Consider the following 26,106-nt stretch of genomic DNA (forward strand, 5'->3'; position numbering starts at 1 on the left):
TGGTCCGACGTTATACACGTCGAACGCACTTAACTGGTTAATACAGATGTGTAATCTCGGTTATTATTTTGATAATAAAAAGTGATATTAAATTTGTTGCTTTCAAAAGAAAATTTACGATCTTCTTTTGCAATAATTCGCGACTCAAAAGGCTATAAACTTATTTGAACTACGAGGCATCTCGTAGTTGGCAGTGAATGGGTTAAGACTGTGACGGGTGTCTTTTTTTTGTTGCATCCAGAATTTATTGCGCTTTAACGTTGGCAAATCCAAATTAAATTTTCAATAAATTTCGTATTTAAAAAATCATTTTAAAATTCTAATCTTATATCAACCATATTACAAAAGAAAGTGGACGTTCATTTTTGCATACAAACCTGCAGATTCGAGCTCAGGGGAACGACACCATGATCTTGGGCGTACACTGTCAGCCAGTATCCTCTCTTCGACTCTACGTCCAACACGGCTCTGGTCCTGATATTTCCTGAAACAAAACGAAATAAAAACGTGAAGCAAAATCGAGCTTTCGAACGACCGCTGCCGCATTGAACGGCCGATTCGATTTCAACGTTCACCGATAATTAAAAGGAAATCAGGATATACCTGATCACAGGCTTGCAAAACAAGAGGAGCGAAAAATCGGCTCGCTATCAGTAAACCTTTTCATCTCGACTTTCGATAACAGCGCTCAGGGAGACGCGAACAGGACGGAAATAGGTCGTTCCGGGAGAAATTAGATATAAATAATTTTATTTCAATGTATGCTTTGAATTTCCAGGGCACTAAATATTAAAAATATAAATAATACGTCAGTTGAGTCTGTCAACCAGTGGTTCCGGATTAGTTGACTCTCCGTAGCTTTTTTATTCCTAGCACCGAAAAATGGGAGGGTAGAAAAAAAGGAAAGGAGTCTAGAAGTTGGTATTACTACCTTGCAAGATAGCTTGGCAACAAGGACCGATATGAAATGACGTGCACGTACGTGGCGAGTTGCCAGCCGTGCGCCCGGATAGAGCAAAAATTGGACTGCATTCCTGGTGTTAACACGTCGGGACACGCTGTTCCGCGTGTCTTCCATCGTTTTTGCGAGATTCCAGCAGCCTGCAGCCCGTCTGTTTTTTTTTTATCTCGATGTTTACCGTCAATGGAGGTCCCGGTTGCTTTATTGAGGTATTAATGTGAAAGATAGCGGACCGATACCAACAGTAACGGAGCGGAGTGGCGGCCCCGATTAATTAGCAATCCGAGATGTTACATACGGGAGCAGATGTAGATCGTAATCAAGATTACTCCCGATTTGTTCTGTCAGTAATTACATCTTCGGATTTCACCACAGCATCTTCATTAATTACGCGTGCTCTTGGGCAGACCGATCGTTGGGTGTACGATAAGCTGCTGATTAAAAAGTTTGGGGTATACTGTTCGACGAGCACTTGGTGTTTTTATTGGAGAGATTGTGAGATGATGTTAATAATTGTTTACTTTTAAACTATACAAATATCGAATAGTTGCTTGGTAGGTATAAAGCTATTTTCATTTGAGAGCTTCAGCAATTTTTCCAAAGGGAAGTATATGTTCGTTGAGACACAAAATTGATTCTAGCAGAGAAGTAGAACTAGATTGGACGCGGAGGGTGACAAGTGGAAAATTGATGTAACGGTACGTCTGTTGTTTTGATACGTGTACAGGGGACTCGAGTCTAACAAATTACAAATGGTTTGGATGAATTACTTAACCCTCTATGGACTCGTGTAACGTTCAGGTAACATGCTAATATATCAACATATTACCAAATAATTTTAGTATTTTCACAAGATGAAGTATACGTCTTAATTGTATAATGTCTCTGATAATCAATAACAATATTGATGACGGTTACCGTACCATCAACCTGAAGTATCAAAGTAAATGCCTTGCAAGTCGTTTGCAGAGGAAAAAAACTTGCTTGGTAGAGGGTTAAGAACTTGCTTTGTACGAGGATAAATGAAAAACCGAGCACGAAGGTGCGATTGGCGCAATTTCAAACAGTTAAAGAGTAGTATATTACGAAAGAAATACTCGGAAGAGTACCTAGGAACAGCTTTACGGAACGTCTGGGTTATTCTTCCAATTCTGGAGGTAGCCAGGTTGATAGCATCCATCTCTGAGAATTACGTGCTACACGTATTTCTCCGCGAGAATGGTGCTTGTGTTTTTTCGTGCCACATATTTGCTCCAAAATGGCGGACATTTAGCTTTAACAACTTCTTATTTATCGCCCTACACGTTCGTACGAACTTTGTTACCCTTAAGCTCTTACTGCATCTTCGCGGTTCAGTTAACCTCTGATCCGCTGTAATACGCGCTTCAGAATTATTTTTCAATAAAAAAGACAATGAACAGTCTATAGTGTATCTACAGTACATTATATCCTCGCTATTACCATTTCTGCAATCTTATTTACGTTTTAGCGACCAATCTCTTCACTTGTCGACACCATCCAGTGAACGAGATTTTCGCGCAATATTCGAGATTGCAATGATCAAGATTCTATTTGATTGTGAATCTGCTCGCGAACATGTCTCCAAAGCTGCTTGGCGGACATACGTGGTAGACGTAAAGACGTTCGGTTCTGGGTGGAAGCATCTAGTCGAACGAATCGAATGTTAAGCCGAGACGAAAGATCGACGTAAATACCCTGGACTCAAATGGCATTCCACCAGTTTCTATTCAAGCAAGTTCCTTCTTAGCCTATAAAGATTCTTCTTCCTACATATGGATCAACGATAGACTCGACTTGGGAGACTTCCCTACGATAATTCCATTCAGGGTAGCTCGTATTCGATTTACTTTCTTGGCCAACGGCTCGTGATGCTCAGATTTCGGTAGCATTCAATCAATCCAGCGATGGGTTTGAGCTGGTCGCGTGAATCCTTGTTCTTGCGAATGGTGTTTCGATAACACGAACACGAAGTGTTTGAATTAAGAACGAATGAGATTCAGAGACTAGTCTTTTAGGGTTCTTCAACATTTTTATTATACAGTTTAACCTTTTGCACTCCAAGCAATCTGGTTATATGGAGGTAGTCAACTCCATGACCATTTTTCTTAGATTTCTGAATTATGGAATGGCCACGAAAACTCTTTGCAGTTTGTTAAATTATGCGATTTTTTTTTAGAATGTTACATTTTTATTAACCAAACATAATCATACACAAATAATATAGTCCTTCATTTGATTATTTATATAAAGTTATTTGAAACAAATAACGGAAAAGTAAAGTATTTTTTAACGCTATTGCTTAAGAATATTGATCTTCTAACTAATTGAATTTAGACACCCATTGCTTATTAAAACTTAATGATAAATTGTGGACAGTGCCACTGGCCGCGAGAGTAGAACGCCTTCAAGTGCTTGGGCAGTACAGGTGGCTTTAGGAGTGCAAAGGGTTAATAGTAAAAATATTAAATCGTAATCTAACCGAAGTATTTATATTTATTTCATACACTAAAACGTTTCCTACCACTCTCTACTTGAGAGGCGTAACAACGATATTCTAAAATTATTGTCCTAGCTAGATTACACGAATATTTTCTAGCACCATTTCCTTACAGCGTCAGAACCAAGTCGTACCCTAATTAATTACGAGGAAGTTTCCACGCGCAGAGCAAACGCTACCCTCAACCCCATCACCGTGCGTTCCCGCAGCATACACGTTACACGTGTTTTCGTTTCTCATTCGGTGGTAGCTGAGACCGACGTAGACACGTGCTGAGTTTAATAGCGAGCAAGTGGGAGAATATATTAAATTTACTACCGTGAACGCGAGTGGTACGGGGGTTTGCAACATAGGGTGAGTCCCGTCACTAGAGGATCGTCGCAGACGCAGCTGCACTCTCGAAGTGGGATGTTCACTTTTCGTGCACTAGTTTTTCGCTTAAATAACATCACAGGTTTATATGGCGCAGGCTATTTGGTTTTAAGGGCTTAGGTCTAGTCAGCGACGTGAAAAAAATGGGTATTACAAATAATATCTTTTTATAGTAGTTTAATATATTTTATAAAGCAAATAAGATTAAGTTATTATACAATGTTTTAACTTTATTCGACAAGAATTTCAAGACAAAATATTTATTGTAGACAGAGTTATTGCCATATTTGTTGAACCCTATTCCACAAGTAGAGCTTTGCGGTGACCATCATAACTTTTTACTGGTTCATCAAAAATCAATCCAACAAACAGAAATCATTAGTTTAATAATTAATCTTGTAATTAATCAAAGCCCTTTCTATTCATCATTGCCTTTAGCAATTTTAGGATATATCGAAAACTATTAATCGGATTAACTTGAAATTTGCCGAGAATATTTTTAAGATATCATATTTTAAGAAAATGCAAAAAAATCGATTTTTTGAAAATCCTAACTAGACCTAACCCCTTAAGGAGTAATTAAAAACAGTCGTTCCGTTTTTGATGGGCTAGTGAACTATGAAATGAAGTTTTCTCTCGCGTAAGAATGCAAGTTCAATTTCTTCCAGGATTGTAACACCAGGTGCCCACAGAAAACTCCTTCCTTAGTCTCAACAGTCCGTCGATTCTGCAAGTTTCCAGCCGCTGAAGAGGTCATACAGGCAAAAACCTACATGGAGGAAGGTTAATGGAAAAAGTTAAAGTGTCCTTGGTCGCAATGTGAATTAAATACAACTCGATGTATACTTGAGAACATACTCTGGCGCCGCGAATTAGACGTTTCCGTGGATCCTGGTGGAATTAAAATTAACGATTCGCATTTATGGGGAACGAGTTTAGTGTGTTCCATGAGAGAAACCACAGTTGAAGCCCAGCATTCGGCCGATGTCTCTCAGCCACGAGGAAATTAGTTTTTCAACCTATCGACGTCGCTTAATTACAGTGTCACCTTCGGTCCGCTGTTCCCTGCCGTTTCGGTGCTCCACGTTCGTCGCGAGGAACAAATCAACGCCGCCTCAACTGCTGCGAATTCACAACTTCGGATAATCAACGTTTGGGATCGGGTTTCCCCACCATCTCGAGTTTGCGTGCCCGTCGACGAGGCACAATTTCAAAGTTGGCTTCTCCGTCTCGTTGCAGCGATCGTTGCTACATCGGCCATCTTAATAATCATGACTGGCAACCGACAGGTCTTCGAGTAATTGAGCTAAGTGAAAATCGCGATCCGACCGCGGTCTATTGGAACGTAATAAATCGCTTCTGTTCTCCTCGAGTAAGAAGACTTATCAATATCCGAAGGGAGAAACTTTCTCGATGTTCCAATCTGGTTTGATGTTAAGCGAAGAACTAGGATTTGAAATTAAAATGGTAGATGAATTAATATTCTAAAATTTTCTTCTTAATTTATAAACAATTTGTCCACAGACGAATAACCAATGGTACTCCATCGATCCCGCCACCGATCTAACGGAGGAGACGCGCGTGGCGTTTCATAGCCGAGCCATTAAATTCCGCCACGTCGGTGCAGGCAATAAAACGACTCTTTGCGGCAAGTAATAAGAAACATTACGCTAGAGAAATCATCCAGAGGTTTGCATCGATTACCTTCGTTGACGAGAGCTCGACTACTTTAAGAATCTTCCATTCGTTTCCGCCAATTTAATCGTAGAAGTTGTCGCGTTTCTAACGAGGCATCGCTTCAACGACCAAGTCGTAAAGCATTCGCAGTGGAACGGTGGTTAAACGTTTCAGTGTCGATAAAAGCGGATATGGGCTATGATTCTTGTCTAGATAAAGCTCTCCTCTAACGAATAAATAATTATCATCGTGTATGCACATCCCGGCTCGAAAGTATGTGGACATTTTACCTTAATAGAAATAAATATTCATTAAAAGTCGCGAATCTATTAATATCAATTATATCATTTATGTTTCGATATGTTTATGTTGCATTAGCGAATATATTTCATTAATAGTTTTTTTTCAATCACATTAGTAATTATAAAAAAACAGTTCAGTTTGCTTTCTATTAATATATCTGCTGTGCATTCTTAAAATTTCTTTTACCAAACTTTAATACTATTAATTTCTTCATTGTATCCGAAGTAATGTTATCTCATTTATTTTGTAATATTTTGCCATAAATGTTGTTGATATATTGAACATTCTTTTTGAACTTTTCTATCTAAACGATCCCATAGTTCTTGAAACACTTGGAACATTTAATATTATTAAATGTTGTTAAATATACATCCAATATAGAATTTAGCAACAAAAGTTGTATAGTAATAATTTAAGGTATATATTAATTATTCGTTGAAGATAGTAAGTGTCCACATATTTATAAACGAGGATGCAGCTTAATCCTTCGATTTAAATAACGATTAGTAATTAGAAGAAAGATTTCCATTTCAAACTTCTCAACAACGTAAACGCTATTCTCAAAAGGAAAGCTGGTTTCGATTTTTAAACCGCATACCGCTGAAGTTTCACAGAACTCGAGGGGTTTCTTAATGCAGGAGTGCAGGAATGCTCCGGTGGCGTCTAAATTTGAAAAATTATACTTCCAGAATCATCTGCGCCGAAGTAAAATATTTAACCAGTCGGAATAATAGGTAAGACCGAGGCGTTCAAGATCCAGCAGCATGACCAGTAACGCGCACTTTCCCAGCAAATAGCGAACTTCAGTTTTTACAACTCCTTTTTTCACAAAACGTGATGCGAAAGCATTTTCTAGGTCAACAGCCGTCGAGGCAAGACTATCGCGAGTTCGAATAAATACCGCAAGGTAAAGACCAACGCGATGAAAAATTGGTATCCCGTTACCAACTAAGAGTTTGAGTGCACCGGACAACTCAAACGCGCTTGGACTACTTCGTTTTACGTATCCATCCGTCGCTGAGCTCGCCAAATACGATTAGCGGCACGATAACTTCTGTCCCGCGGTGTCAAGTTCGTCTAGCGAAACGATTTGTAGGTGTCGCGTAGCCTGAAGGAGCGCTAGGTCCGTAAAGAGGATCACACACAAAAAGTCTCGAACAAATAACGTTTCTCGGTCTTTTAAAAAAAATTAACCCTCTGCACTCCTAAGGCCACCTGTACTGCCCAAGTACTTCAGGACGTTCTACTCTCACGGTCAGTGACACTGTCCACAATTTATCATTACGTTTTAATAAGCAATGGGTGTCTAAATTCAATTAGGTATAAGATCAATATATTGAAGTAATAGCGTTAAAAGATACTTTAGTTTTCCATTCTTTGTTTCAAACGACTTCATATAAATAATCAAATGAAGGATAATATTATTCGTGTATGTTTGGTTAATAAAAATCGTATAATTTAACAAACTGGAAAGAGTTTTTCGTGGCTATTCCATAACTCAGAAATCTAAGAAAAATGGTCTCGGAGTTGACTACCTGGATATAGCCAAATTGCTTGGAGTGCAAAGGGTTAATAAAGAGTCGTCCAGGCGTAACGCACCCTTTAAGAAGTGTTAAGATCCCCAGGGTTCATAAGACGAGAGCGAACGGTGTTTGGAAGAATTGAAAAAATCTCCACTTCGGTAATTTCAGCCCGACCTATCCCATTTCATAAACGGCTGATGCCATTTGGCGTCCAAGGTCCGCAGGAGCTTCACGGGAGAGTTACAGAATTCGCTTTCGCGGGGTTTTGAGCCTTTGTCCGAGTAACGATGGCTCCACTCGACGGAAGCGATCGATGAGCTTTCGAACGGAAAACGCGCAATCTTATAGTCGAACCTATCCCCTCAGCCTCCACCCTACTCCGCCTCCTCCCGCCATTCTTAGCTTCGGTGAATCGGCTTCTTTTCCTCCCTTTCATTCTTTTATCGAATTCTATCTGTCTCCATCCACCTCATTTTCTCTCTGACATTTCTTGAGTTCCAGCCCTGGGAACTATGGCCGATCGTTAACCCAGATTCAACCCCGACACTTTAAACGTTTCCTCGTTGCCAATAGCTCGCGACTGTATACGTCTTGATCGCGAGAGGTGCCCCTGGACGTCGCGACTAAGAAGCTTCTGGGCTGATCGATCTCGGCTCGGTGAATCGAGGGATCCACTGGAGGCGAGGGCTTCGGTAAATATGGGCCATAGCCGCTTGTATCGAGAAATAGCATGGACACTTCTCTAGGACAATGGTTTAATTTGTTTCGATGAAAACTGAACAAAGTCATCTGATTTTAAGGGTGATTTGGAGGAGGGAACGTAGTTGGAAATGAGATTTCTTTCGTGTTGATTCTGGTCCAATGTCTTGCGAATATTGAATTTATTCATCTTTAAGTAGAATCATTTAGAGAACCTTTAGAAGGAAAGTTCAAGCATCGAAATCTTATTGGAAATCTTAACTCTTTTAGTGCCAACTAAAAGAATTGTACCCAAGCGAAGAATACCAAACCAAATTGATGTAATTTAGAAATAAAATATAAAGATTAAAGTATGAATGATATTTATCAAATTCCAAAAGGAACGTATTATGAAATAATGGGAGGATAAATTAACGCTAAATTTATTGCAATATTTGTACTAATTAAAAATCGTAATAATAATGTCTATTTCTGTGGATTTTTCCTTTTTTCTTATTGACTATATAAATTATTCAAATAGTTATTGTTTTTGCATTGTATCTATGTATTCTAGAGATACTCGAGGACATGTATGTATTCATTGTTTATACAAAAATTAGTTAATATATTACAATTCCACGAAAGTTACGTAAATTTAATTTCAGACAGAGTTTCTTTGTAACGCGTATAGGTACCATCGTATACGCGATGATATATCGTCGTCTGCTCTTTTCGCAAGTGTTGCCAACAACGATATATCGTTGTTTGGCACTATAATGGTTAAGTTTTGTGCGAGCGGAATCTTTACGTTCCACAGGTTCTAGTACCATAGTCCAACGTCATTGTCATGGGGTTTACACGATGAAAAATGTTCCACATCGAGAACATCCTGTGTCTCACGTTTCCAGATTCGTGAAACGATAGATTTCATTCTTCGATTACTTCTCTTTGCGGCGCTGCAGAGGCGAGAACATCACCTTGCGTGGGTCTCCGTTTTAAGGCTTTGCTTAATAGCCTGGAAACACCTTTCGCCCGTTTCTAAGAAGCGGTTTCCCGAATGCAAGCTCGTTTGCGCGACGGAACCTTCGGGTGGTAAAAGCTTCTTACGCACGATAAGGCGATGATTGGTTTCCCCACGACCGCGGTTGCCGCATTGATTAAACTACAATGTGGAGAATTAAGCGTGCGAATGTTTCTTGCCACGCTGTGGCGTGTCCCGAAACCGCCTAAAGTCTCATCTCGGCTCATCTGTTATAATAATTAATCCAAAGAATATTGTAAACTCTTTCTCCGTCTATAGGGTAGAGGGAACTTGGAATAAATATTAACTAACTTGCTATGACACTGTTCGCTCCGTGATGGGTAAACAACAACTAACTCCTCAGGCTCGCTCGGCCATCTATCAGCTCTCCCCACCACTGCGCGATTCCTTTATTATTGTCTGTCATACACTACAAATATTATCAATCATTTACTGTTTTTCAGAGAAGATTATTCTTTCCATAGATTCTGCAAGTAAAACTGACTCAAGTTTGCAAGTTAGAATTGCTCTAAAGCGGAAGTACCAGAGAACTAATAAAGTAATGATCTCAGTGGCTAAGAAGAAAGATAATATAAACCTGTCTAGCTCTACGCAAGCGCCGTGTTCCATTGTCGGAAAAGTACATCCACTTGCAGTTTCATACTGAATAATGAGGACGTTATCGAGCATTCTATGCATGTTCGGAATATGTTACGTGCTTCATGTAATAACGTACGTGCGTAACTCGCGCTACCGTGCTTGCTTGATGTATCTTTCCCGCGAAATGAATGTCGAGGAAATGTATTGGGCGGCTAGGAAACGGTACTGTAACAAACTCCACTTGTTTCCTGCCGCTGTAATTGTAGACGGAATAAACAGTCGCAGCCGTGAATAAGTAATTTACGCAATTGGTTTGCAAGTACTCGTGTTCTGCAGCGAACGGCGCGGTTGAAACAGCGCTATCGAGTAAGCGAACAATACTGCAAGGATTTCAGGTAGACCATGGACTCAGGTGGTGGAAGAAACTTTTTAAACAATGATGTATGTAGATATTTTAGCACGGCGAACTAAATTACGCTGTAATCTCTACGCTTACCTTGTATTTGATACTCTATTAAACGTAATTAAATGTCTAAGTTGCATCATTAAAATTTGCTCGTGTAAGTGGGTAACGTAATCTTCGGAAGTGGTCTAAGAATTCATTCCCGAGTGCACGAGCGAGTTTCAGTTTCGACTTTAGCATCGAGCGAAGACTTGTATTCGTTTCGTGCCACGCTTTTGTAACGCATTCGTTGTCTGTTTTCTCGTAACTCATCGCAACGGCGAGATTCGCGAGAACTTCGACGCTCCTTCGTCCATAAATCCTCGGAAATAAATAACATCCTACGCGATTTTCACGGTTCCGTAGGCCCGCTGGTGGCGTTACTTACCAGAAAAGGGACGCGGGGTTTTCGACAGCGGAAGAGGAAAAAGAGCACGCAGACGGCAAATCGTTCCGAGATAAAAGCATCGCCGGCAGCCACCAGTCGCGAAATAGACGTGCCAGTTCGAAACGATTCCTCCTTGCATTTCGATTTCAAATTGCCGGAGGCAAATTGTCATGGGTTCGATCGAAAACGCGTTTCCACGAAAAGCTTTTAACGATTAAAACCTCGACTGCCCGGGCAAAGCAACCGCGGCGCGATCGCGCTATTACGCCTGGAATCGCTGTAAACAAAACTGTCAAAAGGCTTCTGTGTGCACTCAGAATTCTTTCTGGGACGCTCTACTTGGCTGCCCCTATTATACCGTCGCGAACGAGGGCTCTGTTGCGCGTCAAAACCATTTCATCGCCGTTTGTTTGCATTTCCCGAATCGCAAACGGTGTGTCTGTTGGCTCAATGGATAGTCTTTATTAACCTTTTTATCATTCTTGTATTTGCACGTCGAAGAGCAAGGAAATGCGCGAGAAGTTCGTTTAACTCTATTCCTATTACGACCGATGAAATGAACGTTTTTAAAATTTCGATTCAAATTTCCTGTATACAACGTAATTGAAGTAGCGGGCTGAGTGGGCTGAGGATGCATGGGGGCTGTTTAGTATCGTTTCGTTTAATTGTAACTGTTTAATCGATAACAGTAGGCGCATACATGGGGGCATAAATTCCTATAAAAATTGGTTTTAGCTGAATTTTACTGAAACCTATTCAAATCCTTGAGAGTCACGTTGCACTTTGTTACATCGCATTACCGTTAATATCAGATTTAGGTATAATCCATATTATATTAAGAACCACTCGTTCATCCCCTGTATTCCTATGAAGCTAAAATTACGTTCGGCTTGAACTTATTAAATTTTCGTGGAAGGTTGCATTGGGCTTCCGTTAGAATCTGGCCTTTCACCGTATCCGCGTTGAAAATGTTCGTACCGGAAACGCATGCGTTCTCGTGGCATACCCTTTCTTTCATCGGGTCATGTAAATCGAGTTTAACGACCCCGTCGAGTACGTGCATTCTTCAGAATATAATCAATGGTGGCCTCCCTTTCGGAATTTCTGGCACAGCGGGACTCCGTCAACGATCACTCGAGTATCTTATGAGTCGCGAAATTCCCTCGCCGGCAATTTCCTCTCTTTATATCGGAATATTGCAGTTAAAAGACTTTAGATCACTTTTAACTCTTAAATCTGATCCTTTTTTACCTGGATGGAGGCCTGGTAGCCTTTATCGCCAAATAAAGAGATAAAAATAATTGTCCAATTACAGATAGATACATCTTCGTCTTCAGTGTGATAAGAGAAAAATATTATTACACCATCGATAAGATACTCTGTCAGCAATGTAGTACACACGATAGAAACCTCGGTTATCGATGAGTGTACCAATAAAGTCTTGTCCCTTACCGAGCCTTATCGATAGGGTACTTTATCTTTCCAACCTCTCAAATTCTCAAAATGTTTTAGTCTACAAATGGAAACAAGGTACTGTTCTTAAAAGTCCGACAATTACTTTCTCGCAAAACAATAATTATAATTATTGGAGAAATGGAAGAGCCATGGAAAGGGGAGGGAAAAAAGTTCGTTATCTCGACGTTCTTTGTCTACAGTTGCACTGCAATCATCAGAGGCTTGGCAATGTTTTATTTTAACGAGTTCGTACGTACCGGTTGCGACCATTATTTTCGCTGGTGTATGTAAATTCATTACTGCCGTTCATATTTCGTCCCGAGGCCATTACAAACACAAGTAACTCCCGAGCCCTGAACTTCATCGTTCCCAGATATTTTTTCTTCCGTTACTCGAAGAGCAGTGTCGACGGGAATTGATTCAATTTTTGCTACATTTTCTTGTACCACAATTAGCGTGATAAAGATATTACAAAGCGACTGCTACCATCGGTACTGCTGCTGATGATACCAATAATGCGAAAGCGATTTATTTAGAAATTTTGGTTCGCTACTGTTCTCGGAGTTCTCGGTTCTGTAGCAATTTTCAGTCTACCCAGTACACCTGGGAAAGCCAAACGGATTTGAACAAATTAACCGAAGTAAAATTAACAGCCGGCGAAATAAGGTCTGCTATCTCATCGGAAGCACATTCGACCTCTCTTCGTTAAACCTAAATTACTCGCCAGTGTACCGGAGGCTGGCGCAAGCCGGGCTTCAGTAGCTCCGAGCCACGATTCTCATAAAAATCCTTCGTTTCCTCGTTGGGCCTTTAATTAGATCGAACGAGCGGTCGTATCTCCGCGAATATAAACTATCACCGACCCCACTGTTCGTTCCTTCGTTTCGTGGAGGTCTACGGATTCGTGGGACGTTCGAGAAGGCCCGTAAAAGCGTCCTAGAAAGGGTCGAGTGAAAAAAAAAGAGTAGCGTTTCTCCTGGGTTTAGGGTAGGTTCCAGAGTAACGGAGGGAAAACAGCTTCTCAGCTATGAAAATACCTATCAGAATCACTCCTGGGAACGTCGTTAGACCCCTATAATACGGGGACGCTTTTCTGTCGACGACGTACAAAGTCGGTTACCAGGAATTATGTCGGCTATAGGGTGCCGCGAGGTCCGCCTTCGCCGTGTACCGCCATCGTCTTCTTTGTTCTTTCGTCCTTCGGAAGCCAATACCTCCTGTCATCCGCGCAATCCTCCTCGCCAACCTTCAGCGAACTGACTTGGCAAAATGTTGTCCTCCGTTGGGCAACTTCGAGCTAGGTATATTTCTTCTTTTCACTCGATAGCATCATGGATTTTATTACTCTTCAATATAAAAATTTATCATATAGAATAGTTGCATTTATGAATGATCCTATGTCATTCAATTCTGTATAAGTTAATTAAATCGTCTTCCTTGCCAATTAAAAAATGATGTATACCCCAGCTCAGAAGTATATGGACACTTCCTTAACACTTTAACGTCCGCACGTCTACGCAGTCAAATGTCGCCAGGACCCGGCTATATTTTTTAAGAATTAATTTAAAAAAACTTTATGTAAATTCACGAAATAATTTAACATTTGCGAACATACACATAAAACAAAAAAAAAACAACAATAACCGCCGGCGGCATTTGCTTTATAATTTTCGTGGTATATTAATTCTTCATTGAAGGTAGTGAAAATGTCTACGTATTTATGAACGAGGGTGATAAGATCAGTAAAAATTCCAGTAAAATATGATGAAGAATCCCTCTTTCAAATGTTTTCAAACTTGTGCTCAATTCTTGTATACAATTTTTTGATGTGTTATTCAATTTAATACCACGTGAAGTGTTTTTGCATTCAATTGAAAAAAGTGTCTTTAATACCAATCATTTGATCGATTTCAGTAGAAGTAGGTATAAATGAAATGTCGTTACGTTTCGTGTTATCTGCACTCAAATACATAGATCCAATCTAATAAACAACCTACTCGATGTAATAACAGCCCCATTAACGCAATCCTCACGTCGAGAATTGCTCCATTGGCGAAAGGGCCGAAACACGCTTCGATCCTTCCACTTTATCGTCTACCTCGATTTAGGCAAGATAAGTGGAGGAGCTCGAAGGAAAGCGTTGCCAGTTGCCAGTTTTCGCGAGGGAATTAGGATCGATCGAGTTTCCGTTCACGCGCACGTGGAAACGCGCTTAGAAAATAAAGTGTCTGGTTGATCAAGCATCCGTGTAATGGGCGTCGAGATAATTGAGGTTTCGGGGTAGCGTGTACTTGGAAGGGATAGCGCGGGCGAAAGAAAGAAAAAATAAGGGTGTCAATAACACGAAGCGGCCGCAGGATGGGAAAGGTAGAAAAGTGGCTGATTACGGAGCAGAGAGGAGTTCTGTGTCTGTTAAGAGTCGCTCGGTGAATCCCATTCTCGGTTAGCAGTGTTCATCAAGCTACAATTACACTGCCCTCTGAGTGGTTTCTGTACCCAAATTTTCTTTGTTTTATGACTGGACGATTTTTCTCCATCTCCTGTCTCGTGTTCGTCCCTCTGCTTCAACTCCTCGATGCTTCTCTATGTTGAAAGGTTTCATCTACTGTTCGTTTCCTGTGACGATTTAATGCAAAAAATCTTTCTTTACCTTTATTATTTAAATTCCCTTCTGGTAGAGATTGAATTTTCTTGAAAGAAAATAAATCTCTTTTTCTGCCAAACATTTCAATGCCAGTCCAAATGACCGCCATTTCGCCAGTATTTGATCGACGTTGATTTACAATGCAACGGTGCTGGCGGTGATTCAGCCTCCGAAGAAGAAGATCGTTAACTTTTCATGGAATAATAGAAAAGTTGGGAAGACTCTGGCCCGGATGCAACCGTCTCGCCGGATACCTGGGTCGCTCGAAGCTTAAACGCTCTGCTGTTTTGCACAGGGATTATATTTCGCTTCGTACTTTTTCTTCCTGCACTCTTTTTCGTTTTTTAAGCGAATCTATCTCGAAGAAGCTCTGGTGTTTCCGATTGCCCCACCTCGATTAAAGATCGTTGCTCGTTCGAGCGTGATTCTAACGACTTCCACTCGGATCGAGTGGGTAGTTTGAATTTGCGCAAAATTTACGCAGTGCCAGGCGCATTATAAAATCGCGGTGGCCCTCCTCTGTCGCTGGCGGTGTAAAAATATTAACTCGACTTTTAAAGAAGAATGAGGAACGGGCTCGATAAAGCATCGGGATAGCCGAGTCGCTTTCCCGACTCGGAACTTAATTCTCTGACGTCTTAATGTCTGCAAATTGACTCGTGAAATATTTTCAGCCTGCAAATCGCTCGGAAAATTTAATATAATTGCGATTTCTTTTATGCGATTAAACGGAGCCTCCGTATTTAACAATGGTTCGTTCAATCGTAGATACGAATTTAAAATGTAAACTCTTTAAAATTGAGAAGCTCTCAGCTGTTTTAACCTAAGTGGATTAAAGAGTGTCCAAGAGGGATAGCGAACAACTGATTTCTTTTTTCTTATTCGAGAAGACACCCTCTCCTCGATATTCCCGGACATTAAGACGTTGCTGACAGAATGGTCGCGGCGTTCGACAGTTCACGACGCGTGTAATCTCCCTGAACCCTGTTCACATCGCTTGCATGCACGCCACCGACCACCGCCACCGTCATCGTCGAGATTCCACGGCCAGGACGCGGAGAGCATGTCGAGCTTCCGAGAAACGTGTTCCTCGCGTGTGATTGATAGCACGCGTCTGACGTGACACGTGCTACACGTACCACCTTTTGCCAGGAGTGGAGCCGGTCGAAACCGTGGCCATCGCGGCGCTCGTGTAATTTTGCTGGACACGGGCAATTGTCTCTGGAGGTTGGTGGCACCGAACGGGAATCAAAAGGGCCGAGGCGGAATGGGAACGACCGCGGGAGGCGAGAGAGACGACTCGAGATTATATCGCGACATGCAGGCCAGGACGTGTTCCGCAGGACTGGTTTCGGCATTGTCGCGGGAAACTTATGTAATTGTACGAGGAAACGGCGAGCACGCGTTTTTACGCGAATTCTACGGCACCGCCGCTTCGCGAGAACCACGGATACGATCTCTGAGAGGGGGTGGATCGTTGATGATGTTGTAGTATGTCGAGAGCAAGGGAAGTATCAGGCTTAGCTTTTTACTAATTTGATTTTTAAAAACGAGTTGGAGTTATGTCAGGCTATGTTCTATTATGAACCCCTTCGAGGTGACATTGCGAATCTATATCTATTCCAATGGCCAGGAAAACGCCCAACTTAGAAGACCTCTTATCGATTGCCCTGTTGAATAACACCGATTACAAGTATACCGTCAATTTAGAAAAGTCTAAACGATTGAAATATCCGCATGGTTAAATCGATGATTAGAGACGGTTAAACCCAGAATAGCGTGTATTAACATTTAGTTACGTAAACAGATTTCAATCGTCGGAACTGGCCAACTAGGGTTATATTTAACAAGACGCAAACGATAACTGGATTTACTTGTGTGCAAGGCATAATTCATTTTGAGAATTCTCGCAAGACTTGTTCCCCGCTTGCGCAATCGAATGTGAGTGACGCTATCTCGCATTGGTCATGATCAATGTTTGTCGAGACATCGATAACCTGACCGAATATCTTTTTCTACTAACGTCATATGCCAGCACGTATCACCACGTTATGAGTTATCTCGCAGCTGTCTCTGTTTTGCATTGGATGAATAAATACGAGAAGTTTAGTCTTAAGTAACCTTTTATATTCTTCGTTAATAGCAAATGGCGTGGACCTCTCTTTCCATTAATCCATCCATCTGTCATAATTCGAGTCGATACTGATATTTAATCCTTATACTTGGTAGACTTGACTCTAGACTTCGAAGACGATTTCGACTCGAATACCACAAATTCATGGTCTCCTTTAGTTTCGCCCAATTTAGCTTCAACGACAGATGCTGGCAACCAAGTCAGTAAGCTTATTCTGTCGCAATATCGAACAGGAGGAGCATGCTCGTTCATTCGTTCCGTGTTCGGTTCTCATACCAATTAAAGTCGCCCGATCTTGCCGCTAGAGGCTCCGTTAATTAAAAGTATCCCGGGCGAATACGTTTTCACCGCGGGTAAATTGATTTCGCTACGAGTTGTCACGGAACGGTTCACCGTGCAACAAGGAGGAGAAAAAAATTGCGAAATGGAAAAACGTGGCAAAAAACTTATGCAAAATGAGAAACGAAACGCGTTCAAAGTAGTGTAACATTCGAGATCGATATCGAAATTTGGGCGAGATTAAGATTATTTCAAATTCTCGTCGAGATCTCGATAAAATGTTTTATTATATTGCCGATCGCCAATATAATGGTCTTACGGTCTTACACCGTAAGACGCCAACGTGACTGCAGCCTTATTAATATTTGCCCTGAGTTGATTTATTGTGTTCGATGATGAAGCACCTTAAAAAAACTTGCAAATGTTCATTGAAATAAATAAAAAATTGTCTTTATTTAATTGTAAGAACGACTTCGAGGGAAAACATAGAAAACAAGCCGCCAATTCTGTTAAACTTTTATCGAACTTCACTCGTGTTCTACACATCATGCAAACGGTGAACGAAGTTTGAAGTCAATTCCACCAACCGCCGAGCGAAACAGAATGCATGGGGAAAATATAACAAAAATTTTCGATCCACCTTTGGGGCGAAATTCAAACAAAAACGAGCTTGTATCGCGTTTGGTGAAACAAAAATTCGCCACGAATTCGATGATCCGTCTCTCGCCCCGCCAGATTGCGTTCAGTCGTACCTGGAAATGCGAATTTTGAGGATGATCGATATTCCACGTCGTCGAAGCGAAAAAATAGACCCATTAAAGGCTTATGGGATCAGAGAAACAGAGGAGAGTTGCCTCCGGAAAATCGAAAAGTCTGCCTTCTACTTTTCCAGCCACTCGCTTTTCCTTCATGAAAATAAAGGGCCCAAATTATATCTTGCTAAGGGTCCTCAAGAAATGACTACGTCACTGAGATCAAGGCAAAAAAAATAACAAGACATTGTTTTTCCAGCAAACATCCTTCATTTAGCTTCTTTCATCTTTTTTTGGAGAATAAAGGGCTCAAAATTATACCTTACTAAGGATCCTCAAGACTTGGCTACGTTAGTGAGATCAAGACAAAATAATAACAAGACATTGTGGTTCCAGCAAACATCCTTTATTTAGCTTCTTTAATCTTTTTTTCGGAGCTACGTTGCAGTAACAATTTTTAATGAATAATTGGAATAAATAATTAACAAGCAGACAAACATAGAAAATAATATCAACGGAGTAAACTGTCGAATAGTAAATTTCTTTTTCCCATTTTCTAGGAGTTCACGCACGTTCACGGATCGCGTCGATTATTTCCTCTCGTAGCTCGTTTGTCGTCGAAAAGGGGAGAATTACAAAGAGACAGAAACGACGGACAGAGAAAGGATGCTGGAAAAAGGACAAACGAAATGTGCCTTTCAAAAATCGACGAAACGGTCATCCAAGGCCTCGACAAAGAAATCACACCGAGCGGAAAAGACACGTTGGAGCGCGTGAAACGGAAACGATGCAACGTGAACGAAATACCGAAGGAGTCTTTGACATTTTCGCGCTGGTCCAGTCGCGCCTAGAAATTCCTTCACGAGCATTATAGTCCAGTAAATGTAGTAAAAGTGAGCGATGATAAAAGAGTTCTTAATATTCAACAATAAATAAAGGACAATTAAACGAAATTTCAACTGAACTAGGCAAAAATAATGATGAATTTAATATTTTTGAAAAATTCATAGGTGTCGTCATTTTAGCTATAAAAAATCGTAATAGAACTTCTTTACGGAAACTTCCATTTCAATTTAGAGCAAATACTTTTTGCATTCACTGTATATTTTCCGTGGGCAGCCTCACGGATCCGTGCGTTCGAGTGTTTCGCGCTTATTGTGATCAAACTCGAGCGCGAGTTTTTCCCTGTGCTTGTTTAAGTCGCTAATTAGGAGAAGCCGTTCCGCTAACGTCGATCCAATTAAGCGATAAAAAAAAGTGTTACGCGACAGAGAGGTGGATTTTTATATTTTCCTTTACAATTCTTCGAGCCAGACGGTTCGATATTGTAAATTTATTAGCCACCGGGCTTATCGAGGTGTTAAATTGAAATGTTAATTATGGAATTAAGCTCGGTCGTCTTGCAACGTGTTTTGCGCACAGTGAATCGATTCGTCACAATTTGACGGTGTTTGAAGCGCGTGCCGGTTAGAAGAATAACAATTGTGTGAATATTCTTTAAATGTTGGGTCAAGGAAAAAATTCGTGGCTTATTTAGATCTTCGGTCTAACGCTTTCCCAAATGATGTTTAACTCTTTGAAGCAGACGATTATAAAAAAAAAAAAAAAACATAAATTCAAGTTGCACAAAAGAACAGTGTCAACGTTTTGCTAACGCATTTTGATTTGTATACATTTCCGATTCCACTTATTGTACTTTTACCGTTAGTTCATACTGTAGCCACATGAATGAAAAACTTTAAATAAAATAGTAAAGGTAAGCAAAAGGTGGGATAGCTTTTAGCCCACCTAACTTCAAAGAGTTAAACTATTTGGTTTAACACGTCAATCGCCGTGTCACCCATATATGGATGACAGGGATTTTCATTAAGGAGTTAAAAAAATTAATTCTGAAGATCAGGTGTTAAAGAAAAGAAATCTGGATAGGATTCACGAATTTTTATCGGCTTGCAAAACTAATACTAATGCAAGTATCAGATTATTGTAGTCTCCAATTGTATAAAAAGAAAATTTTAGCTTTATAAATATTTTCATGAGTATGTCTGGCGCTGAAAGTGTTAAAGAAAAAAGAAGGAGAAAAATATTTTTTAAATTTTGATGAGAAAACGCCACGAACTTTTTCCCGGACCTAATATTTCAGAGTTCTAAATATTAAAGTTTAAAACGAAGAAAATCACAAATGTATATCAGTGGCGGTGAATCAGAATGGATAACAGGGCACACGGTGGCTGTGCTTCTTCCTCCCACGCTTGAGCAATGGCAGGCGAGAAAGTGGAATTTCACGGGCAGCCAAATTGTTCAATTCTGGACGAAGAAAGGGAGCCACAGTTGAGAAAAGTTCGCGGAACAATGTCCACCGACGCGGAAGGGGCTTTTTTTTCGTCGTATAATTCGCCGATGTTACCGTGCGTCGTTTACGAGGGGATTCAGCGCAGGGTATCGCGTATAAGGAGATGAAACATGAAAGGCGGTTAAGCTGACAGATGAAGAGGATCGTGTCCGGTTAAGAAGCTACTGTTCCGACCACTCCTATTTCTTGGGTGGCCCTTTAAAGTGGCTCGTCCCCAGCTTTCAGCGATGCATCGCTCCCGGTTACCCTTTCTCCCTTCGTGAAGATTTGCACGACCGAATCACGACCGATAAGAGGCCAGCACGAACGTCGATCACCAATATCGATGTAGGAATCAGAATTTTCGTTTGAAAACTCTGCAGAATTATTATTATACATATTAGAATTTCATTGAAAATAAAAAAAAGGTTAATAAATTACAATTTCACATAGTCTTTTGGAAATTGATCAGTATACGAATACATTCTACACTTACTGTACATCCGCAAATGCATATTTTCCACGAAATACCATTTTCATTATCCTTAGATCCATCAAACTTTAATCTAACCTTTTAGTGTTCTGTTAATAATTTATCATCCAGTATCTTCTTGCATGCCATTAACTAATTAATTTATTATTTGAAGAAACTTTCGTTGCTTTCATCATCTCTTTGCTTTCACCGTTTCATAAGCGTTGCGATGCATTTTATTCTTATCTTTTATCATTTTCAAAATTACTTATCCATTAATCGTTAATCATGATTCTTGAGTGAATTACATTGCACAGCTGAAAACGCTTGTATACTTTTCTTTTCTTCGTCAATTTGTTTTTTCTTTTTTTTTTTTCATTTCAGCGATGATATTCATCCCAGTGATCATCTTCGAAGCTCGTTGAGAGGATTACATCAAACCCCAAACCACGAACGTTCCGAATGCTATCAGGAAAATGATTTAATGAAACGTTTCCGGGGAAGATTATCGTGAGATTCGAAGAACGGTCGTGCATCTCGAATCCGTGAATTACTGTAATAAGCATTATCAGGAGAAACGAGGCAATGGGGCGTCGGTGAAACGTTGTTTTTCATGCTCGATGATGTTACTTTTTATACTACGCGCGTGGCTTACGAAATTTCGAGAATACAGCCTTGTTGTTTATGCAGCAAATCTGAATCACGGTTGACCCAGGTTCCAACACGTTTGTCATCGTTTGCAGCTGATGTTCTTTTTCAGAGTTTCTCCTCCCGGCTGCTCCGTACAGATCCATTTCATATTCTCGAAGTTTGCAGTTATAAAAGATGCTGTCATGGACATGCTTTTATTTTGCAGCTGTTTATTATTGTATAATGATTTACAGTCAGTCCCGTAAGTATTCATACCCTGTATGTTTATTGATGAAATTTGTCCAAATTCAACGATAGGTTTGATCGATCAATCTTTCCTTGTAAATGTATACATGCGTAAAGTTTATTCATGTACATATTCATAATGAAACATTTATTTGGAAATATTAAGCTTACCATTTAATTTAGACAAATGTGTTCAATAGAGATAGAGGGCGCGGATCGTTACGAGACTGATTGTATATTTACACTGTGAGCGAATGATCCTCGAAATGATCCTAGACATAGTTGAACAACATCTATTCGTGTCTTTAGGAAAGCTGTTCGGAGAAGATACGAAGCTATCCGTCGAAATAAGTTTACATAATTGTTCAGGGATTACAATGGAATGCTATTGATTAATGGATAAACGAAAGGAATTATACACACGTTTCTGAGAACTTCCTCTCGTGCATCATTGTTCAGCGTATCAATGGAGCCTTTCAGTTGCCATGAAACTTTGCAACACAATCGTTTAAGTGCTTAGTAGCCACGCTCGCCGAGCCAGGTGGAACAGAATGATACGGAGGAATAGTTTGACTATTAATTGGTGTACTAGTCCGGTTTAGAATTTCGAGGGATTCGTGTGCGTCGAGTCGGAGCTTAGAGCCCAAAGCATTTCTCCGTTCAAGCCCTCGTCAATTCTTGTATTTCGCCTAACTACGTAATTTCTGTTGGAACGATGAAGTGACTCGAGTTGCTCGTAAGCCGTTTATTGAGAAAATCGATTACGTGAGCGGCGAATAATTCAAAAAACGCAACAAGGGCTTGGGGAAAAAATCAATTTCGAGCGACTGGTACGTTGCTGTGAACTTAATGGATTCTATTTAAATTTTGGACGGTACGGTAATAAATGTTGCAACAATAAAATCTCAGTATAATTGTAGATATACGTATGAAACGTGACTTTGTTTTGAAGAAGCATGTTTCACTTTCAACAGTCTCTCCTAATATCTAATACCGACCAGAGATAATTGCTTTCACTTTGCGATAAATTTGAGTGAACAGAGTTGTTCCTCTTCCGGAAACAATTCCACCCATCCTGCGGGTTCTTTTTCAATCGTAGATTAACGTCAAGAATGAAGTGGTTACCGGGGGGCGCGATAAGATCGTCGGGGATCCTCAAACATCCACCAGACGAATAAAAAGAGGAAGGTCGGATCTTCTACCTACTCCTGCGGATTTCGAAAGTCCCCAGGGAAGATTTATCCCCGCGAATCAGCCGAGAGGCAGGGGCGATGACACGTTCCCCTGGGTTTGCGCGAAGAAGAAGGGTGGACGGGACCCTTTTGTTCGTATCCATTCACGGCACTCGCTGAAACGATGTTTCCTTCGCCATCTTTCACCGTAAAGGAGACGAATAGTGGCTCTCACAATTGTAGCTGTCAGGCCCGAAAAGGAAATCTAAAAAATCGCACGCGACGATCAAATGTTTTCGGATGCGACAGAGGAAAAGTAGATCATTCTTTAATCGTCCAAGCACGGACACATTAAAATAGATTTGCAATGGTAGGTGTGAAAAGGAGGAATATTAAACCAAGCGAGGTAAATTTTGTATAATAAATAGTTTTTTTTTTATAATGACAACAAAATTTTTTAGTTATTTTATTCAACAAATGGTAGTTTTTCTAAGGCTCAGAAAATAAATGAAAATAATCAGTAGTATTATGGTGTCTTGGTAATACAGAAATAATAATTAAAAAACTTGCAATTTTACCGTCAGGATGAAATACACAATCGTCTCTAAAAAAACAAAGTATAGTTTATTTGCCACACGCACTCGCAAAGGGTCAATTCCCCAACACTGGTGTCAACCGTATAAGACCTGGAAGAAAAAGGAGAGCGATTCGCTCTGGCGCGTCTTCTCCTCGCCGCCTGCGATATTCTTTCCAACAAGAAACGGTTTTCCGCGACAGAATTTCATTCGATGTACAACATTTCCTCCAACTTCGCCCGAGCATTCTCGAAAACTCCTGCAAAGCCGTCGCCGAGAATACACACCACCTACACGCGTATGCATTTCTGTGTGCCAATGCTGAAACTTCCTGGGAATTTTTCACGATTTCGCTCGGAATCGATGACCGCGCGACAGAGTACACGGGGGACTGGAAATGAAAAACCTTGCGCGCGACTTTTTAAGTTCAGGAAACAGGAACCAGCTCCGAATGCAACGTCGCGGCGTGGAGCATTTTTCATGGGACCCACCCCAGTCACGTTTGAGGAATTTCCACTGGAAAATCACGAAAATCGTCGACTCGGAAACGGCTTCGAATTCAAGGTAAGCAGAGAGTATTGATGTCGGAATACTTTTCAAACTTTCTAAATTTAGAAGCTCCAAGGTAAATACGCTACCAGTGTTCTTAACTTGATTCTCATGCATTTAATTAATATCTTGATTCCTATAAATATTATCGGCGTAAACATGTTGAATAACGAAGTGAAAATTATTTAAAAGCTGTATGTAGAGGAATTGGACTTAAATTTACTGAGAATAAAGTGGAAATTTGTCTTTACTGGAAAGATGAGAAAATATAAAAAGTCTCTGTAAAAGATGCCAACGCGACAGAAAATGGCAATCTGCTCCAGAGACAGTCCTAACGCACCGGAGTGTGTCAGTGGCGCATGTTGAACATTTATTCATGCGAATCAGTTTCACGGCGACAGCCATCGTCAGCGTAGGAGTGGTTCGCGGGTTTTCAGCAACTTGGAAAAGAAACTAGAAATTCTCCTGACTCGGTTGACACCAGAGCCAGATGCTTCGCGTACACACCAAGCCACGTGTGAGAGAGAATAAATCTTCCTCTTTCTCTGTCTACCCTATCCCTGGGCTTACTTCTTTTCATGTCCCACAGACCTAGGACGGGATACGATGGAATCACGAGGCGCCGTTGAAGTACTTACCTAAATATGATTTTCTTATTTGAAAGGAATTCGATATCGCCTAGGGCTCGGACGACAGAGTCTGTTGCAGTTGAATGCGAATGGTCTCGGCAATATCGTGTCGCGCGAATCGCGAGCCGTAAACGCACATTGTAAATACTTTATGGGGAGAAATAGTTCCTAGAGTCGTCTATCTCCCGATTGGGCTAGATTATGGAGGCGTGAGAAGAAAATAGGTGGTCAATCGGATCCTGGACTGGAATTTAGATCCTCGGTTTGACGGAGGAAGGGATAATTTGGTCTTTCGAGCAGTGGACAGAGATACATCTGTTAGAATTTGGTAGAAATCTATCCACAAAGTTCAAACAAGAAATCTATGCTTGACAATCAATCTATTTATCACCTAGTCAGAAATCAGTCTACTGTAAAATTTAGCATTAGAAGAAACGACAATCATTTGTATACATGCATGATCGAGTAAGCTACCAAGTTGAAAATCTGCGAATTTAACATGGTTTCGTACTTCACACCGATGTCAGGTATCGAAGGCTGTCGAAGAAAGTAATGCGCATGAAGTGTCACGTGTCGATATCAATAAAACTTCGTAAGTAGATAGAAAACCAAAAAGTTTCGAAGTTGTGCTCGACAGTTTGCGTGATAATTCCAATGCTGAATAATAAATATCGTTTATCACGCGTATTCTTCTTGTTTAAAATCTTGATTACGTAATGAAAATGAAATTATTACTCTCTGAAGGGAAACGGAAAAATTTCGAATGTAGGGTTAATTAACCAGAAAGTTTAAAGCAGCGAAGTTCTGCTCGTCAGCGTTCTTTCAGCGGATTGTGATAAAAGTCGTCGCGGAAGGGAAAAAATTAGGATTTAGATTCAGTTTCAGTTCTTTGAAGTGCAGCTTTACTTTCTGAATCAATAACAGCAAGATTACGGAACCGCAACGAGAAAACTTTCCTCCGTGAAACCTAAAATTGTAAATCTCCGAGCTTGAACGAGTTAGCCGTAGTTTTTCCAGGTCTCCGCTAAAGAGTATTAAAGTTAACAGATTGTTACGAATCTGCGGACAGAATTTCTTCGCTGGCAGTGTCGGGCAAGCGGCGTTGAAAGTTTTTTTAAATTCTAATTTGTGAAATTTTAACTTCGCCGCGACGCCGACGTAAACGCGGAGTGCAACTTCTCTCGGTTACGTGTTAAATTGCGTAATCATCGTCTTACATTATTTTCGTTACCGAAGCCGAACTGCGAATCTGGAGAATTGCGAAACTTAAAAAAAACTTTAATGGTGTTCTCAAGTTTTACAATTTGGTCTTCCTTTGGCGAAGTCAATTTACGTGAAAATTAATATTTGTTGTCATCGAGGTGGTCTGATTTTATATAACAAAGCCTTGGCGAAATTATGGTGAATGAAATTAATTTATTTCTTTCGATTTCTTACCAGTAAATTTGCTCAGGCATGAAAAATCCATGGCACACTCACCTCCAACGAAAAAAAAATTTCTATTAATCATTGTCAACACATTAGACGCACAAATATTATAACTCTAATGTAATTTTTATTTATGTACCTATCCTAAATATTTCTACAGGTACGTGCTATGAAATTTTTACGAGTTATAAATTTCTGCATAAAACTGGGCTTCGTCCCGTTAATTACTACATTAAATAAATAAACTATGAAAAACCTCGGGAAGGATCCCAGAAAAATGTTCATAAAATTGGTTTGCCAATTAATACCGTAATTAAAAATGTAATCCT

General features: G+C 40.3%; 1 protein-coding gene across 3 annotated transcripts in view; it reads right to left on the reverse strand.

The window, feature by feature from the left end:
* Positions 1-26,106, reverse strand: part of LOC128876009 (fat-like cadherin-related tumor suppressor homolog) — a 506,666-nt gene that overhangs the window by 65,661 nt on the left and 414,899 nt on the right. For all 3 annotated transcript variants that reach the window (XM_054122090.1, XM_054122088.1, XM_054122089.1), the window contains exon 4: positions 378-484. In XM_054122090.1, coding sequence (XP_053978065.1) covers positions 378-484 — 107 coding nt within the window. The remainder of the gene's footprint in view (positions 1-377; positions 485-26,106) is intronic.

Source organism: Hylaeus volcanicus, chromosome 4 (assembly GCF_026283585.1).
Source record: "Hylaeus volcanicus isolate JK05 chromosome 4, UHH_iyHylVolc1.0_haploid, whole genome shotgun sequence".
NCBI classification, from domain to species: domain Eukaryota; kingdom Metazoa; phylum Arthropoda; class Insecta; order Hymenoptera; family Colletidae; genus Hylaeus; species Hylaeus volcanicus.